This window comes from Triticum urartu, chromosome 5, assembly GCF_003073215.2.
Source record: "Triticum urartu cultivar G1812 chromosome 5, Tu2.1, whole genome shotgun sequence".
NCBI lineage: Eukaryota > Viridiplantae > Streptophyta > Magnoliopsida > Poales > Poaceae > Triticum > Triticum urartu.
The window spans coordinates 523,013,520-523,033,862 of NC_053026.1; the positions used below are offsets into that span (position 1 = coordinate 523,013,520).

At 46.9% G+C, this 20,343-nt stretch overlaps 1 protein-coding gene across 1 annotated transcript; it reads left to right on the forward strand.

Moving 5' to 3' along the window:
* Window positions 1-8,875: 8,875 nt before the first annotated feature.
* On the forward strand, window positions 8,876-12,664 carry LOC125510340. The gene is made up of 2 exons (XM_048675493.1): window positions 8,876-11,788; window positions 12,008-12,664. The coding sequence occupies exons 1-2, from the start codon at window positions 9,152-9,154 to the stop codon at window positions 12,107-12,109; spliced, it is 2,739 nt and encodes a 912-aa protein (XP_048531450.1). The 5' UTR covers window positions 8,876-9,151; the 3' UTR covers window positions 12,110-12,664.
* The last annotated feature ends 7,679 nt before the right edge of the window (window positions 12,665-20,343 follow it).

The following is a 20,343-nucleotide window of genomic DNA, read 5'->3' on the forward strand; positions in this document are numbered from 1 at the left end:
AGAATAACCATTATTCTCTAACTTAAATGAATAACCGTATTGCAATGAACATGATCTAATCATATTCATGCTCAACGTAGACACCTGATAACATTTATCTAGGTTCAATACTAATCCCGAAGGCAGACGTAGCGTGCGATGGTGATCTCATCAACTTTGGAAACACTTCCAACACACATCGTCACCTCGCCCTTAGCCAGTCTCCATTTAGTTCGTAGCTTTTACTTCAAGTCACCAATAATAGCAACTGAACCGGTATCCAATACCCAGGTACTACTAGGAGTACTAGTGAGGTACACATTAATAACATGTATATACTTTGAAGTTGCCAGCCTTCTTATCTACCATGCATTTGGGGTAATTCCGCTACCAGTGACCGTTCCCCTTACAATAGAAGCACTTAGTCTCGGGTTTGGGTTCAACCTTGCGTTCCTTCACTGGAGCGGCAACTGGTTTGCCATCCATGAAGTTTCCCTTCTAGCCCATGCCCTTCTTGAAACCAGTGGTCTTGTTAAACCGTCAACACTTGATGCTCCTTCTTGATTTCTACCTTTTGCGGTCTTAAGCACCGCGAACAGCTCCGGGATCAACTCCATCCCTTGCATGTCATAGTTCATCACGAAGATCTAGTAGCTTAGTGATAGTGGCTAGAGAACTCTATCAATCACTATCTTATCTGGAAGTTTAACTCCCACTTGATTTAAGTGATTGTAGCACCCAGACATTCTGAGCACATGCTCACTAGCTGAGCTATTCTCCTCCATCTTGTTGGCAAAGGAACTTGTCAGAGGTCTCACACCTCTCAACACGGGCATGAGCCTGAAATCCCAATTTCAGCTCTTGGAACATCTCATATGTTCTATGGCGTTCAAAACGTCATTGGAATCCCGATTCTAAGCCGTAAAGTATGGTGCACTAAACTATCAAGTAGTCATCAGGATGTGTCTGTCAGGTGTTCACAACATCCACAGATGACGTTGTAGGGGTTTGCACATCGAGCGGTGCATCAAAGACATAAGCCTTCTGTGTAGCAGTGAGGACACTCCTCGGACTACGGACCTAGTCCGCATCATTGCTTACAATATCTTTCAACTTAACCTTTCTCTAGGAACGTATTGAAACAGGGAGCTACAAGGTGAGCTATTTATCTACAACATATTTGCAAAGACAATTTAGACTATGTTCATGATAATTAAGTTCATCTAATCAAATTATTTAATGAACTCCCACTCAGATAGACATCCCTCTAGTCATCTAAGTGAAACATGATCCGAATCGACTAGGCCGTGTCCGATCATCACGTGAGACGGACTAGTCATCAACAGTGAACATCTCATGTTGATTGTATCTTCTATACGACTTATGTTCGACCTTTCGATCTTCCGTGTTCCGAGGCCATGTCTGTACATGCTAGGCTCGTCAAGTCAACCTAAGTGTTTCGCATGTGTCCCGAGGCCATGTCTGTACATGCTAGGCTCGTCAACACCCATTGTATTCGAACGTTAGAATCTATCACACCCGATCATCACGTGGTGCTTCGAAACAACGAACCTTCGCAACGGTGCATAGTTAGGGGGAACACTTTTCTTGAAATTTTAGTGAGGGATCATCTTATTCAAGCTACCGTCGTTCTAAGCAAATAAGATGTAAAACATGATAAACATCACATGCAATCAAATAGTGACATGATATGGCCAATATCATTTTGCTCCTTATGATCTCCATCTTTGGGGCTCCATGATCATCGTTGTCACCGGCATGACACCATGATCTCCATCATCATGATCTCCATCATCGTGTCTTCTTGAAGTTGTCTCGTCATCTATTACTTCTACTACTATGGCTAACGCTTTAGCAATAAAGTAAAGTAATTACATGGCGTTTATGTTGACACGCAGGTCATAAATAAATTAAGACAACTCCTATGGCTCCTGCCGGTTGTCATACTCATCGACATGCAAGTCATGATTCCTATTACAAGAACATGATCAATCTCATACATCACATATATCATTCATCATATCCTTTTGGCCATATCACATCACACGGCACATGCTGCAAAAACAAGTTAGACGTCCTCTAATTGTTGTTGCAAGTTTTTACGTGGCTGCTATAGGTTTCTAGCAAGAACGTTTCTTACCTACGCCAAAACCACAACGTGATATGCCAATTTCTATTTACCCTTCATAAGGACCCTTTTCATCAAATCCGATCCGACTAAAGTGGGAGAGACAGACACCCGCCAGCCACCTTATGCAACTAGTGCATGTCAATCGGTGGAACCAGTCTCACGTAAGCGTACGTGTAAGGTCGGTCCGGGCCGCTTCATCCCACGATGCCGCTGAATCAAGATAAGACTAGTAACGACAAGCAAATTGACAATATCCACGCCCACAACTGCTTTGTGTTCTACTCGTGCATAGAAACTACACATAGACCTAGCTCATGATGCCACTGTTGGGGATCGTAGCAGAAATTTAAAATTTTCTACGCATCACCAAGATCAATCTATGGAGTAATCTAGCAACGAGGGGAAGGGGAGTGCATCTACATACCCTTGTAGATCGATAAGCGGAAGCGTTCAAGTGAACGGGGTTGATGGAGTCGTACTCGTCGTGATCCAAATCACCGATGATCCTAGCGCCGAACGGACGACACCTTCGCGTTCAACACACGTACGGAACGGAGACGTCTCCCATGCCTTGATCCAGCAAGGAGGAGGGAGAGGTTGAGGAAGAGAGTCCAACAGCAGCACGACGGCGTGGTGGTGATGGAGTGGCAGTTCTCCGGCAGGGCTTCGCCAAGCTCACGCGGAGGAGGAGAGGTATTGGAGGGGAGGGGCTGCGCTAGGTTCAAGGGTGTGGCCGCCCTCCCACCCCTCCACTACTTATAGGTGGGGAGAGAGGGGGCCGCCCCCCAAGATCTCATCTAGGGTTGGGGCGGCGGCCAAAGGGGGGAGGAGTGCCTCCCAAGTCAAGTGGAGGCCCTCCCCTTTAGGGTTTCCCCTCTCCCATGCGCATGGGCCTTGGGGGGGGGCTGCTGCCCTTGGCCCATTAAGGTTAGGGCGCCCCCCTACAGCCCATGCTGCTGTATTGGACGTGGTGGAACATTTTCCGGACCTCCGGACCCCTCCAGAATTCTCCGGAAGCTTCTGGAAGCTTCCCGGTACAATACCGGAAAAAACCAAACTTTTCCCAGAACCCGAACAACAACTTTCCATATATAAATCTTTACCTCCGGACCATGCCGGAACTCCTCGTGACGTACGGGATCTCATCCGGGACTCCGAACAACATTCGGTAATCACATACAAGTCTTCCTAATAACTCTAGCGTCATCGAACCTTAAGTGTGTAGACCCTACGGGTTCGGGAACCATGCAGACATGACCGAGACAACTCTCCGGCCAATAACCAACAGCGGGATCTGGATACCCATGTTGGCTCCCACATGTTCCACGATGATCTCATCGGATGAACCACGATGTCGAGGATTCAATCAATCCCGTATTCAATTCCCTTTGTCCAGCGGTATTGTACTTGCCCGAGATTCGATCATCGGTATCCCGATACCTTGTTCAATCTCGTTACCGGCAAGTCTCTTTACTCATTCCGTAACACATCATCCCGTGATCAACTCCTTGGTCACATTGTGCACATTATGATGATGTCCTACCGAGTGGGCCCAGAGATACCTCTCCGTTACACGGAGTGACAAATCCCAGTCTCAATTCATGCCAACCCAACAGACACTTTCGGAGATACCTGTAGTGAACCTTTATAGCCACCTAGTTACGTTGTGACGTTTGGCACACCCAAAGCACTCCTACGGTATCCGGGAGTTGCACAATCTCATGGTCTAAGGAAATGATACTTGACATTAGAAAAGCTTTAGCAAACGAACTACACGATCTTGTGCTAGGCTTAGGATTGGGTCTTGTCCATCACATCATTCTCCTAATGATGTGATCACGTTATCAACGACATCCAATGTCCATGGTCAGGAAACTTTAACCATCTATTGATCAACGAGCTAGTCAACTAGAGGCTTACTAGGGACATGGTGTCGTCTATGTATCCACACATGTATCTGAGTTTCCTATCAATACAATTCTAGCATGGATAATAAACGATTATCATGAACAAGGAAATATAATAATAACCAATTTATTATTGCCTCTAGGGCATATTTCCAACAATAACAACATCTGGATAATATGGTTCAGGTGGCATTACAAATAGGATTATCTTAGAGCATTACAGATCAGGGGCATTACAACACCCAACAACACAACCAAAATGATCTGAAACCATAGGCAGTTCATAGGGAGTTCATATTAATACTAAGATGCATATCTGCATCAGATTCTAGTACTAGGCCAGTTATATATATAGGCCTCATATTCACTTACCAACCCTAGCTACCACTTCACTCCTCCATGACAACTTCTTTGATCTTGTCTAGCTTTTCTTTGCACCCATGAACTGCCTTCAAGAGCTCAACAATGATATGCTCCAGCTTCTTCTTCTCTTCTTTAAGGAGGTCTCTCTCAACTTGTATCTCCTTCATGGCTTTCCTGGTGTTTTGAATGATATCAGCTTGACTCTGCAGGATGCACCTTTGTTCTTTCTTGAGCTTAAGCTTCTCCATTTGAATCTCAATCTTTGCCGCTCCTCAAGCTGATGCTTCTTCTCCTTAAGTTCATTGATTGCCTGGCTTGTGTAATCCATGTCATGGGATTTCTACCCATCCTGGTAATCAAATAGCTTGGATACATCATCCACAAGCTGACTGTACTGATGGCCAAGAGAATCCAGCTCCTTCTTCAGTTTCTCAACCTCTATCTCATGAGCCTCTTTGTCTTGCACTCTACCAAGGTTCTCCTCATGATACATATCCCAGAGCTTGGTTAAGCACCTTTGCAAAATCACAGGCCAAGGGGCATCTACCCACTCTAAAACACCACAGTTCACACCATCCTGAAAATTCAGTTAAATTTAAAGTGAGCTTTATTCTTCATTAACAAACATATTCACAATAACAAATCATAAACAGTACTCATATATGTAGCTACAATACACTAGCTAACTCTATGCTACAAATTATAAATCAGTGCTATGTTTCCATTGCTCTTTGCTACAAGTACATAATTTAGACATAGCAATGTTCTTATAATTAATCAAAAATGAGTAAAGCAGCAACATTATTCAGAAAAGCACAAAAAGAATCAATCACAGCCATGACAACTTGGTTCATTACCTCAGTTGCACATCCTATGAATCTCCTGCCAGTGTCAGTGCCTTCAAATGCCACAAATTTGCCAGCCCTCTCCCTGTGCAGGATGCACCTACGGTCAGATTCAGTCACAAGCCCAGAAAAGCTTGGATCTATCACAGTATCTGGAGTTTGCTGCAGCAGGAAACACATATATGTCAACTGCAACTCGCATACATGAATTTAAATGGGGAAATCCCTATCCTTCTTCAAACCCTAACCCTAACCCTAGCAGAGGAGAGGAGAGGAGAGATTGAGCTGACTTACAAAATACTCCATATTCATGCTACTGAACTCGCTCATGTACTCGTCATCATCGTCAGAGGTCTCGTTGCTGTTGGGCCACGACGGCATGGTCGCGGCGTCGCCGGAGTGCGAGAAGAAGAAGAGGAGCAGTGGAGAGCAAAGGAGCAGAGTGAGTCGGGGGAGAGTGAGGTGGTGAGGACGAGGAGCGAGCCGTTCGGCCAGGTTATGCCTGGTCCGACCGGGCCCGACCGACACGCGCGGCTAACGAGCGGCAGGCGAGCGCCGTTAGCCGTTAGCGCGGCCTCCGTCCCGACCGGTGGGCCAGGTCTGTCAGAAAGTCGTTTAAAACGCTTCAATCAGTCATCAACGCGATGTGGTAGTTTTTTGTCACGAAATCAGCGTTAAACTGGAGTTTTTGGTCAGTTTTCAAAATGTGATAGTTCTGTGGGACGCTTATGTGAAATGTGGTAGTTTTTTGTCAATTACTTTTAGCAATCACATTGTGGGCGACATGGACAGCGCGGCAAAAAGGCAATATATGAAGGCGAATTTCAGAGCCCTCAAGCAACTCATACGTTCATTAGTAGGTACATGACGGAACTGGAAATTATAAAGGATCAGCAACCAGCCAGGAAACCGAGAGGCCTGAATCAGCAAGCTCCAATTGGTAACACAAGGCCCAAGGCTCCGCCGGCTGGCTATGCAAAGTTTCGCAGGTGTCTCAAAGCATCACATGAGTGGAACAGCCGCCGCAGTTTGCCGAGACGAGCATGGCGCATACCTGGGAAGCTCTTCTCTAGTGATCTCAGGAGTACACGATGCACCTACTCTGGAGGCGATAGCTTGCCGAGAAGCTTTTGCACTGGTAAAAGATTTAGGTCTTCAAAACATCATTATTGCGTCGGATGCAAAACAAGTGGTAGATGATATAAACCGGAATGTCAGGGGCGTTTATGGATCCATCATCACCGAAATTAGAGCAAGGGCTGTGAGTGTCAACAGCAAGATAGTCTATGAAGGGCGTCGTTCAAACAAAGATGCTGATAGTTTAGCTAAATTTTCTTTTAATTTAGTCCAGGAGCGCCATGTGTGGCTCATTCAATCCCATGACATTTATGTATCCCACAAATTGTGATTTTGAGTCGATTACACCGATGATGCTTGAACTTGGTGTAAACGGTCATTTTAATGCTAGAACTTGTGATATACATTGTACTGATGTAATAACTTGACTCGGGTGTGCAAATAGAGTGCTAACCGCGTTTGGATACGAAATCAACGCTGACTTGGCCGCTAGTGTGGCGTGGGGCCATCTGTCAGTGGCTAGAAGTGTGTGGTCTGTTTTTTTGCAAAAAAACCTCAATGTATTTTATTTCTCACAAAAGAAGACCCTGCCCACGCGGTAGATGGTATTTTGTTTTATTTGATGTATGACATGTGAGCCCCGACCTGAAAATTAAAAGGGAAAATGTTAAACCCCTACACTCCAACACTTGATCTAGTTTTTTTTTTTGAGAATTCAGCACGCAACCTACTGTTAGGCTGCACGCGCTCATAGCCACTGCACCAATTACATTCAGATGTCTGACAAGGATAACAACAGTTAATGTAGTTTGTGTCAAAAAAAAGTTAATGTAGTATAAGGACGATACATGTGGAGCTTAGATCGGCTGCAGATAGTGCAGCCCATTTTGCACGCGCTAGTTCTTTTTAAAATATTTGTGAAACGTAAGTAATTAAAATAATGTTCAACTATTTATTTTTATAAATATTATACATACAAACGATGATTAGTAGATTTAAACATACACACATGTATTATATAAATTATTTTATTAAATATGGACGTTTAAATGTTTAATTAATAGAAAAATATACATGTGCTGCTTATATTTAAATATTCAATTGATGAATACCAAATTTATTTGAAGTTGTAAAGACTGAATGGTGTAGCAACCAGGATCGACTCTGACATGGGCAAGGGTCACACGTTCTAAACGTGGAGGCCTCCTTTTCTTTTCTTGTTATTAATTTTCAGTATGTACACATGGGCCCACTGGCCATAGAGTCGGAAAAAAATGAAACGGCATCTTCCAACATCGACATGGCTTTTGTGGGGGGGGGGGGGATAGTTCAAGGGAGTTTTCGCAAAAAAACTGGCCACACACCCTCCTATCTGCCTTCGAGTCACTGACGGCGGGACCCATGCCATGTTGGCGCACCTAATCAGCGGCTCGGGTGTACACACCCAAGATTTGCATCGTATTTGCACGTCCGAGCCAAGTTGTTACACCAGTTCGATGTTTGTCGCAAGTTCTAGCACCAAAATAACTGTTTGCGTCAAGTTCAAGCACCACCGCTGTAATTGACTCTGTGTTTTTTTGATGAATAAACTCATGTTCATCCCTAAAAAAAAAAACAATCCCGTTCCAAGTGAGAATCCAACAACACCCGAGCTCACCGTCACCTCAAAAATAAAAAATAAAAAAAGAATCAGACGAGTTACCGGCGCGGCCGCGCGCTCGTACGCAGGCACCAGAGACAGACTCGTCGGCGGTGCTGGTGGTGGCGTGGAGACGAGACGCCGCCGTCGCGCAACCAGGGCATGGGGAGCCAGTGGACCTGATCACCGATGGCGCGCGACACTCCAGGCGGCGGAGTGGGCGAGGAGATGGTCTCGTCGACGTCCAGCCGCCGGGCGATTACGACGAGCCGGATCGGATCACTTCATCAACCTCGTCTTAAATCTAAAGGCCTCCTCCGTTCGCTGGAAGCTGGGAAGAGCGCCAGGACCCAGGCCCGCCTCCGCCCGCCCGCCAGGTGCTTGCATTTATTCCCATTCCGTCCCACTGCGGCCTGAACTCCTGATACGTACGTACCTAGCTTTAGCTGGATGAGTTAGCCAGCTAATGAGAACTGCCGGAGTGCTTCTTTCATATCACCAACACTCAACAGAGTTGTTCGAGTTGGAGATTTGGATTCTCTCACTTGTGAGTGCATACTGTAGTACGTAGGACGGGAAGAGCTAAAGGGAAGGTTTGGTTGATGAGCTGCACTGGGCGTACTTGAGTATTTAGGAGTAGCACATATATTATGCATGAATATTCACTATGGAGCTGCAATGGCGACGACCTCTACTATTATTAGTATTCATCTACGTATATGATTCAGGGATGGCGAAAAGAAACAATGGAGTTATTATTGACTTCAGAGGAGCCGTGTTGATACTTGATAGGGATGTAAGCGGGCGTCCGCATGTCGGCAAACAGAAAAATTCAGCTAACATGATTCTTTAAAGTAACGACAATTGGTGCAATTTTTTTGCTTCTCGGACAGACACGTCCGTCTGCATCCCACGCGTTGATGAACAGTAGGAAGACGACTTCCGACGACTTGAGGTTGCTAATGGAGTAATGGTAGGGGCGTGTCTCTAATCCATCCAGACCATCCAATAGTTCTTCAAGCCATCAAGACTGTCCAATTGTCTGTGTGAATTGATTGGCAGGCAGCTGCGCATCCTTTTCCTCACCGGTCTTCACCACTACCTCTCCTCTACTTCCAATAAGATGGAGATGGAGCTCTCTTCAACCGATGACTGAGTGAAAGCCGGAGACAGCAGGGAAAAGCCAGAGATGGGTATCTCCGGTGCTGTGCAATGGTGGGAGGAGTGGCAGCTGCGTGTCCTCGTCCTGGGCAGCCTCTTGGTTCAGTGGCTCCTCTTCCTCTCTGCTGCCCACCGTAAGCATGCTATCCCTTCCTGGTTCAGATCAATAATATGGCTTGCGTACCTAGGCAGCGATGCTCTGGCAATATACGCCCTTGCCATCCTTTTCGGACGCCAGAGGAGGCAAGATTGTAGCTCTGGGCAGGGCAATAGTATCCTGGAGGTGGTGTGGGCGCCGGTTCTCCTGACACACCTCGGTGGACAGGACTGCATAACTCCGTACAACATTGAGGACAACGAGCTATGGACACGGCACGTCATCACGGCCGTGTCCCAGATCACGGTAGCCATCTACGTGTTCTGCAAATCATGGCCAGGCGGCGACAAGAGGTTGTTGCAGGCAGCGATCTTGTTCTTTGTCCCCGGGATCCTCAAATGCATAGAGAAGCCCTGGGCTCTCAACAGCGCTAGCATTAACAGTCTAGTTAGCCCTGCTCCGAGGAGGACCACAAACAGAGAAAGCAGGATCAACTCGCTTGAAGACTACGTGCAAAAGGCAAGGGCTTTTGTCCAGACCAACCCTCATCGTCAAGCACAAGAAAGTGATGGAGTTTACCTTCAGACTGACACTCATGTGCCTCAAGCACAAGGAGAAGATGAAGCGGTGGACCTCGAGGCCGATCATCAACCTGGAGCACAAGGAGAAGCTGCTGTGATGGATCTTGAGTCTGACACCCACCCTCAGACATCAAACACATGGAGAAGTGTCCTAAACCAAATAAATGTAAAACTGGGAAGCCTGGGAAACCAAGAAAGGGAACAAAGAAGCCGACTTGATGACTATAATATGGACCTTGGGGCCCATAAGCTATTTCTGGACCTTGCATCACCGTATTCTGATCGAGTTGGTATCCTGAAATCCTTCTGGGTTCTCGAGGGAAAACAAGCATATGCTTTGTTGCAAAATAAACTATTTGGAGCATTTGATCTTCTCTACACTAAAAGAAAGATGTTCATCTTATGGGATGAAAGAAGCAAGGTAAACGTAAGTATCTTGGGGCTTCTTTCTAGCTGGTTACGGGTTTCAGCTCTGTTTCTGCCATGGGCAGCCATCGGCCTCTTCCACAATAGTCACAGTGAAGCTTATAATGCTGACGATGTCAAGGTTACATATGCCTTATTCTACTGTACAGCTGTGCTGGAGTTTTACAGTATTTCTTTGATGAGAGAAAGTATTGCAAAGGGTCAAGTGAAATTCAGTTTGGGATCTCTGGTTGCTGGCCTATATGAACAGGCAAAAACAACTGGCCTTATTGGTAGTCTACTAAGTGCCCTGAGTAATGAGGTACTGAAAACTAGCTTTGTAGGCCAATATACACTGGTAGGATTCTTTGCTCGCAACAAAAGGCACATCAAGAAGATGTGCATCATGAACTTCTTCAATTGCAAGGACTTTCTTGACCAACATTGGTCCATGAAGCCCTGCGACACATCTTTTGCCATTACAGAGTTGGTTCTTAAGTATGTGAAGAATGGGTGGGAAGATCAAATGAAGGATGTTGACAGTTATTGGAAGTTCAATGACCGCAGAGGCCTATGGACACTTCAGGCCAACAAGTGCGAGCAAGACCTCGGTTGCAGCATAAGGAGGCCATTCGACGAGAGCATCCTTCTCTGGCACATCGCCACGGATTTCTGCTTCTACTTCATGGGAGCATCAGCAGATCACCAGTGCGCCACTGCTCAATGTATTCAGGATGCATCTGGCGATGGCCATGGGTGTGCTGTTTGGTGTGAAAGATCTCCTCATCACAAAAGAGCCATCCGGTGCAGGGAAATGTCCAATTACATGATATATCTACTGTTTGTCAATCCTGAGATGTTACTGGCCGGCACCAGAAGACATCTTTTTATGACCGCTAATGCTGAAGTTGAGGAGATCCTCATGGATGAGAAGCCATCGCTCAAGAAGATTTTCAAGGCCAAAAAACCATGGCTCAAGGACATCCTGAAAGGAGAAAAGCAATGGCTTAAAGACATCCTGACGGAAGAAAAGCAACGGCCGAAGGACATCTCGAGGAGCGAAGATTCAGTTACACGGAAGGTTCTCAAGGGCGTGTCGAAGTGGATCCTCAGGAGCAAAGGCTCACTTTGTTGGAAGGTTGGCAACGGCATGTCCAAGGAGATCCTCAAGGCCGAAAGGGAATGGCTTGAGAAGATCGAAAGAGAACTTGTGCAGATAATAATCTCCAGGTTGCAGCTCACAGAATGCAGAGAAGTTGCTGAATGCACAGAATTTTCGCCGGATGCAGAGATATATCCAACTACACAATTCATCCAAGATGCATGGAAGCTCACTAAAGCGTTGTTGGATCTAGGTGATGACAACAAGATGTGGGAGGTTATTGAAGGCGTGTGGGTGGAGATGCTCTGCTTCTCTGCAAGTAGGAGCCGTGGGTATCTACATGCCAAGAGTTTGGGCACCGGCGTGGAGCTGCTCACGTATGTGTGGCTGCTGCTGTCGTGCATGGGGATGGAGACCTTGCCTGAGAAGCTGCAGAGGACAGAGCTTTCAAGTGGAGAAATGAACGCGTCGACTTCACAGGTCAGCACTGCCAGTATTAAAGCCGTTGTTTGAATGATGATGCTTGTGGCGATGGAGACCATTTCTATTTTGCATTTCAATTTTAGTTTTCTGTACCGTCGGCATTTCAAGCTCCGTTGCTTATTTGCTTATACATGAAGTTCTGCTGGTGTTATTGTTCTTCAATGATGCCAAGGTTGGAGATATTATAACTATATATGTGAATATGTGATCTGCCAGATATATGGGGTGCAATATCCAACGCGCATCAGATCACATGAAGAAGCTGCAGCTGCTGGCGCATCTACCTCTCAACCCCAAGAAATACTACTGGCTGATTAGTCGGAGAAGTCTATTACCCATCTGCCAGCCGGTTCCTTCATCTCTTGATAAGCATCAGCTGTTCCTTTCTACAGAGTTTAATGAACTGGTACAATTTGACGCCTAGCACTATGTTCGTGTGCTATTAGTACTGCCAGATTGCCTGTTATCTCTACAATGATGATGCCTGTAGTATGCAAGATTACCTCTCATCTCTAGAGCGATCATGTTTGTATTATGGATTCTAGATTACTCCAGGATGCCTCAGTGCTAAATTCTGTAGCCTTGGTGTGATATCATTTGATTACCTGAACAATTGTTTACCCTGTTGATGTAATAATTTAAAACTACCCAAAGGCCAGAATCATCAATATCCATGATCTACCAGATATATACATGAGAGTGGATGGAAAAAAGTTGCTCTGCTGCTGCTGCTGCATCTGCCTCTTGACCCCAAGAAGTACGTACCAGCTGAAATAATCCGGGAAAGGAAATAATCTTGTGTCTGTATCAGCAATCTGCCGTTCGATACTTTGATACCTTCATTTTCATGGTCTGTGCCATCACGCTCCCCCGCTCCTAACCACGGCGACCTCACGCCCCCCGCCTGCCATCGGCCCCGCCGTAGATCTCGCCGCTCGGACCTCGCGACATGCCTCCTCGGCGTCGAAGACCGGCGCCGGCGGCCGAGGCCGCTCCCCCTCCCCCTTCCCCCACCCGTTTCCCTCCCCGAGTTCAGGAAGATCTCGCGGGTTTGGTGAGATTGATCTCACCGATCCCGTAGGCCATAGCCATGGTGGAGGGGAGTCGGAGTTGGGCGGATCGGGCAACAAGGATACGCGATGCCACAACGTCGTGGATCTGGCGGGTCCAGGAGTGGAAGGTGGCAGATCAGGCGGTGGCGGTGGCGAGAGATCCAGCCACGCGTGCTGCGGTGAGCAACTTTGCAGAAGCCTGCCGTCTAGGAGCATAAGAGGAACAGAGGATTTTGGCGAAGCGGATTTACGACAAGGCTACAACGGTGGAGAGGCAGAGGATGCCCATATACCCACACTCCCCGTCGGCCGATTTCGTGAAGTGAGCAAGGGCATAGGCGAAATCCGAAGATCCCCGCAGAGCTCTGAGATGGGAGGGCATGCTTGGGGTGATTCCTTCGGGTGCGCCACTGCAAGGCGTCTCGTCCTGGCCGCCGCCGTCGATCCGGGGCTGAACTTGAATGGAGTACAAGATGCCACGCCTCCAGGCTCTCCCATGGCGCCCAGGAGGAACAATGCTGGTGGGAAGAGCCGCTCTTCGCCACCGCCGTTATAGTTCAGCTCGCCGGGGAGACGAGGTGGGGATCAGAGAGCCACTGCCAGGAGGGCCCTGCAGGTCAGTGAGAAGATAACGGCGGACCCCGCTTGCCCTGTCCCCATACCTTTTGCGGGAGAGGTGGTGGCGCCCCTTCAAAAGGCGTCTCCCCTTGCTGATCCGCTCCAGGGCCCCGAGCGAGGGCAAGCTAGGGTTCGTGCGATCCGTAGCAGGCCCGGCAGATCCAATCTAGTGTGGATCCAGAAAGACAAATTTATATTAGGCGATTTCTCTGCAGCAGATTGCCACCCCGTCGGTAGTTCAGATCGATTGACAGCTCCTAAGTTCTTCTCCTTCTCTAGAGATTACTGGGCTAGGAAATCGGGCAAGATCCCTTTCGCCTCCATTATCAAGATGGCTGGGGGGAGGGGGTTGAGATGGCAGCAGTCATGGAGGAAGGTACGACTCGGGGAGGGGCCGCATTGGCCGTCCCCCTGCTCCCACGCCGTCGGTGTAGGTGGGGGCCGCTCTGCCGACACTGGCTCCACAGATGGCTCAAGCTATTCCGCCGCATATGTCGATCTACGCCAATCCGCCTTTGTTTCCAGTCGGTTCTGCTCAAGCCATGATGCAGGCAGGAGGAGGGCAGATGTATGGGTATCAAGGAGGCTGGAATCCTCAGATGCAGCAGATGCATCAGATGCCATAGTGGGCGAATCATCAGCAGTTCCCCTTTCAGTACTTACTTCCTACTCAGGTGTTCCCATAGCCTTTTAATCCTCAGATGCAACAAAATCAGTTTGGAGGAAGTGGATCTTCAGTTGGAGACAGTGTGCAGAGTAGTCAGCCAGAGTCCAGCAAGAACAAGAAGAAGAAGAATCAGAGGAACAGGCAGACAACTGTGCAGACAAGTGCTCCCAGTGAAGATTCGGCTTCCTTCAACATTGATCCTAAATATGTTGGAGCTATCTGTTATAATTGTGGGCAGCCTGGACATTTTGTTGGTATGTGCCCCACCCCCAAAGTTTGCTTCATATGCAAGACTCCTGGCCACCATATGCACTCCTGTCCCACCTGGTACAAGCCATATCCAGCAGCCATGTACTGGGGAAGTGCCAGCAATGGACTAGGTTTTTTCCACATAGAGACTGGTGGCAAGGAAGACAATGAATGGCTGGATTTTGGAAATGTTGGGCTAGTGTTAGTTGAAAAAGGTGAGATCAATGAAACAAAGCTGGGTGTCTGCTTCTCTGAGATGTGGAAAACCAATTGGCCCTGGCAAATCAGAAAATATGACAGCAAAAAGTTTATTGTGAGCTTCCCCCCCAACAAAAAGATCAAAGAGCTGGTGGAATACCCCTCCATCAACCTGAAGAAAGAAGGAGTGACTATTTCCTTTAGTGATTGGAGTGGAGAGATGCCAGCTTTTGATTATCTGGAGGAAACTTGGATTGTGATTGAAGGGATACCTCCCAAATGGATATCTTGGAACATTATTTCTCAGATATCTACTATGCTTGGTGTCCTTGTCAATATAGACTGGCACACCATCTTCAGAAGCTTTTATGAGAAGGTGAGGATTCAGGTTGCTGTGAGAGATACTACCAAGATTCCCAGAATGGTGGAGATTAACTATGAACTATATTTGCTCAAATTTTCTGTGGAAACTGGTTTGGGAAGTGGTCAATCAGAATACCTCCAGGCCCTGATGATAATCCTTCACAGAAAAAGCACACTGAAGAGGAATTTGATACAAGTGAGGATGATTTGCTTGGAGAGGATATGGACACTGGTAATAGTAACCAAGTCATCAAAGATAAACCTAATACTGCTGGGACTAGTGGTGAAAGTGCTAATGGCACTTATGCTATATTTTGGTGTGATGACAATGTGGTTAGTCGAACTAATATCGGTGGCTAAAGTTTATGTCAGGTTATTGGTTCTAAGTGCCCGCGATGGAGATGTGCGACCCCCCCCCATTTCAAAAAGGGCAAAGGCGTGGTCTTTCGATGCTTCGAAGGTTTAGTTTTGGTTTGCTTCGAGTCGTAGGAAAGACCGCACTATTAAGAGGGGTTTGTGTGGATAAATGTCGTGTGGGAATGCCTTTGCCGAGCCTTACTCTCTTACCCTTCCCACTCCGACCACCTAAAAAGAACCTAGTGTGTGTGCTGTGGTACTCAGAAAGTTGCAACAGAAAGTTACTGGGTACCCCGTGCGCACGGGGTCTTTTGACCCCCGTGCGCACGGGGTACTGCGTAACTCTCTGGGTACCCCGTGCGCACGGGGTCCTATGTAAACTCTCTGAGTACCCCGTGCGCACGGGGTCTGTTGACCCCCGTGCGCACGGGGTGGTGTGTTTGTCTCTGTGTACCCCGTGTGCACGGGGCTGACTTAGCCCGTGCGCACGGGGTCCAACGGGCAGAAATCCCCACCAGCCCATGAACACTATTTAAAGGCCCTTCTTCCACCTCCAACCCTCAACCCTAATGTCTTGTTGAGCTCCACCATTGCTACACCCATTTTGCTCAATACTCTCAATCCCTCCACCCAAACTTGTTGAAACTTTGGGGATTGGGAGAGCAAGACCCGATCTACAACTTGACCAAACCAAATCGCGTTCCCCGCAACATTTCTTCCCCATTGACTTGTTACTCTTGGAGCTTGGGCTCCTAGGCGGTTAGAGGTTCCTCCGGAAGCTTCCTTGCTTGTGGTGTGCTCCGGAGAAGTTTGTAAAGGTGTGGTGGTCGCCTTCAAGACCAACCCCGAGTGTTTCGAGGCTCATCCGTTGGGGTGACTCGAAGGAGAATACGGTGAGCCTTTGGTGGTGTTCCGCAAGCTTTGGCTCCAGCACCACTCCAAACGGAGATTAGCTCTTCCCCAAGGAAGAGTGAACTTCGGGTTAAAATCCGCGTCCTCGTCTCACTTGTGGTTAATCCTTTCCCGCACCTTTCTTTGTTGTTGTATGCTTATTAGCTTGCTAAGTAGTTTGTTGCCTAGCATATCTATCTTGGAGCTTGCTTGTCATATAGGTTGCATTCACCTAGTTGCATATCTAGTGGACTCTTTTATCCGCTAAGCCTTAAAATCTACCAGAAATATTAAAATTTGTAGTCTCCTATTCACCCCCCTCTAGTCGACCGTATTGATCCTTTCAATTGGTTTCAGAGCCTCGTGCTCTAATATAAGGTTTTACAACCTTAGAGGATATGGTCGATCTAGGGAATGAGGGAGGTGGCCTACCCGTTGTGGGGGATGGTCAAAACCAACCCCCCGCCGCGACCGAGACACTTGGTGCTCCTGTCATTGCTCCCGCCACTCCTACTAACCTGAATGTCCCCTTGACCGCGGCCGATCTTCTTTCAATGTTTGTGGACCTCAAAGTCTCTATGTTGAAAGAGGTTCGGGCCTCGGTCAAGGAGGAAATTGATGCTCGCTTAAAGCCATCAACATCCACATCAAACTCGTTTAATCCGAATGAGGTTCATGATGCGGATGACTCAAGGGAACCTCTTGCTTCTCCGGCTCATACTCAAGTTCCCCAGTACAATGCCGTGGAACCCTTTTACTCTCCTCAACCCTTGCAACATCCCCGCATTAATCCTGTTGGGCCTCCGCCCCCTTTGAAAGCTAATGCATTTGCTAAGTGGAAGCTAGATATGGAGTCTCACATGCGCAGTGCTTCAACTCAATTGTGGTGGATTGTGGTCAATGTATTCAACCCGAAGGACCCAATGAATCTCACTCCAAGGGAAGCAGTTGACGATCAACTCAGTGCTACCGCGCACAACATGCTTCGCAACGCTGTGACTGAAGACTATAGTGATTCCATTGCTCTTCTCAAAACCGCAAAGGAAATTTGGGATTGCGTTGAGGAGGCTCTTGAAGGAGATGAGGCAATTCGAAGATCTCGGTTGGCCTTGCTCAAACAAGAAGTCAATCTCTTTGTGAGGAATGAGGGTGAGTCCGCAGAAGAGGTTTACCGAAGGTTGAAGTCCCTTGTGCTCAACTTGAGAACCTTTGGGTGCACTTGGGCAAATGATGATTTCATCAAGGAAAAGTTCATAGATGCTATGGTTCTCACGGAACATACCATGGTCATGATGGTTCATCAACGTCCGGACTATCACAAGTTGACTTCGGCTCAAGTTGTTTCCACCTTCTCTACCCATGTTCTTTTGGAAACCAAGTCCAAGAAATTTTTTGCAATAGCTCAAGCAACCAAGAACTCCAATCTTGCCTTGAAGGCCAAGAAAGTGATGAGCCAATCCTCAAGGGAGGAAGAAGTGAGTGAAGAGATATGTGAGGAGGATAATGATACCTCGTGCCCAGCAAATGATTTTGCAGAAGACTTGGCTCTCTTAGTCAAGAAGTACTCCGGGACCATGGCAAACAAAGGAAGAAATCTTCAAGGAAGATCGTTTGGACGAAGGAAATGCTACAATTGTGATAGCCCAAGACACTTTGTTCATGATTGTCCATACGAGAGACGTGAAGACAAGTCCGAGAAGCTTGTGCTTAAGAAGAAGAAATTTTCAAAGAGGAAGGATGACAAGGCTCTTGTTCATGAAGAATACATGTCTGGAGATGAAGATGATGGTGATGATGATCAAGTGGGCACGGCCGCCTTTGCCATGCATGCCACTACCTCCTCCTCCACCACCGGCCTCTTCGACTCTCCAAACGAGGACAAGCCATTCACTCATCGGTGCCTCATGGCCAAAGAGGTAAAAACAAAGTCCAAACCCAAGAAACCCGACACCTACACTCCCAATGTCTCATGTGAGATAGTGGAGGATGAGTGTGAGGAGGGTGTGGATAATGATGAGGAATCCTTAATGGCTTTCATGAAAACTCTTCATGGTGAAGCTCGTGCTTGTTTTGGCCATCTCCTTAAGTCACTTGCCGAACACGATGACTTTATTGAGAACGTTGAGAACCTCCTTATAGAGGAAAAAGAGAGAGTTGATCTCCTCGAGCACGAACTTAATGAAGAGAGTGTCATGAGAGCATCACTTGAGGAAGCCTTATCTTCTCATCAAATTGACTTTGTTAAAACCAATGATGCTTTGCAACTTGCTCTTGAGAATAAAGATGCTCTTAACGTTAGAGTTGAAAAGCTTCTAGTTGACCATACAAGACTTGTTGAGGAGCATGAGTTCCTTGTGATTAGTTCCAAGGTTGTCAAAGGTGACCTCATTGCCCTCACCGAGTCTTATGCTCAACGAAAACCTACAACCATTAAGGCTCTCACTTCCGTACCTCATATAGATTTAAAATGATGATGCTTGTACGGCTAACTTTGCTCATGATTGCACCTCCCTTCAAGAGGAAAATAAGAAGTTGAAAGCTCAAATTGAGAAAGGGCTTGTATCATGCATCCAAGGGGAGAAAAACCTAAACGATCTCTTGAGCAACCAAAAGGAGTGTGTTTCCAAGGAGGGAGTTGGGTTTAATCCCGCATCTAAGAGTGGTAAGAAAAGGAAGGAGAAGAACAACAAGAAGATCGGTCCGACTCCTTCCCCTCCCCAAAAGGTAGTGTTTGTGCAAGAAGGGCACAAGGAGAAGGAGAAGGAAATGAAGGGTGTTGGGAATGGAAAGGTCATTAGGGACAAGGCCATTCCCAAGAATTTTGCCGGCAAGAACAATCCATCATATGTTCTCATGAGAGGAGATGATGGCTATACCTTTGCAAAATTTGTTGGAACTAACTATGATGATTATGCTTGGACTATTTGGGTTCCCAAGACCCTCATTGCTAACTCACCAGGACCCATTGCAAAATGGGTACCTATAACCAAAGCTTGATTATTGTAGGACTATATCTCCGGTGGAACTCAATGGGTGATCGACAAGGGATGCACCAATCATATGACCGGAGAAAGGGAGATGCTTGTGGAGTTCGTTGATTCACTCAAGGCCTCTTCGAACATCTCCTTCGGTGACAATAGCAAGGGGAAGATATTGGGTTTGGGCAAGGTGGTAATCTCTAATGATTCATGTCTTTCAAATGTCATGCTTGTCCAATCCCTTCACTACAACTTACTTTCTACTATTCAATTGGCTCGTGCCGGTTATGATTCACATTTTGGTGAATTCCATGTGACCGTATTTAAGAGAAGCAATCTCAAAGTGGTCTTCTTTGGGCATGTTGAATACAACCTTTATGTGGTTGATTTCTCGAAAGAGAAAACTCATCTTGCAACATGCCTAATGGCCAAGGCCGACGTGGGGTGGCTATGGCACCGTAGGCTAGCCCACGTGGGCATGAAAAATTTACAAGCTCTCTTAAAGGGGGAGCACATTCTTGGACTAACCAATGTGTCTTTTGCGAAAGATCGTCCTTGTAGTGCTTGCATTGCTGGAAAGCTTCATGAAAAAGCTCATAAAGTAAAGACTATCATCACCACCTTGAGGCCCCTCGAGCTCATCCATTTGGATCTATTTGGGCCTCCAACATATGATAGTTTGGGAGGAAGGAGATATTGCCTTGTCATTGTTGATGACTTCACAAGGTATTCTCGGGTGTTCTTTCTCAAGACTAAAGATGAAACTCAAGAAACCTTCATCAACTTTGCCAGAGAAGCTCAACGTCAACATAACTGTGAGATCAAGGCAATCCGAAGTGACAATGGCACCGAGTTAAAAAACTATACAATGGATGAATTCTTGAGTGAAGAGGGGATAAAGCACCAATATGCTGCGCCATATACTCCCCAACAAAATGGTGTTGCGGAGAGGAAGAATCGGACTCTTATTGAGATGGCGAGGACCATGCTTGATGAGTACAAATCACCATACAAGCTTTGGGCAGAAGCCATCAACACCACGTGCCATGCTTCAAACCGGCTTTATCTTCGCAAGCTCAAGAACAAGACCCCTTATGAGCTCCTAATCGGGAGAAAGCCCAACGTCAAATACTTTCGGGTATTCGGTTGTAAGTGTTTCATTTTAAACAAAAAATCCCG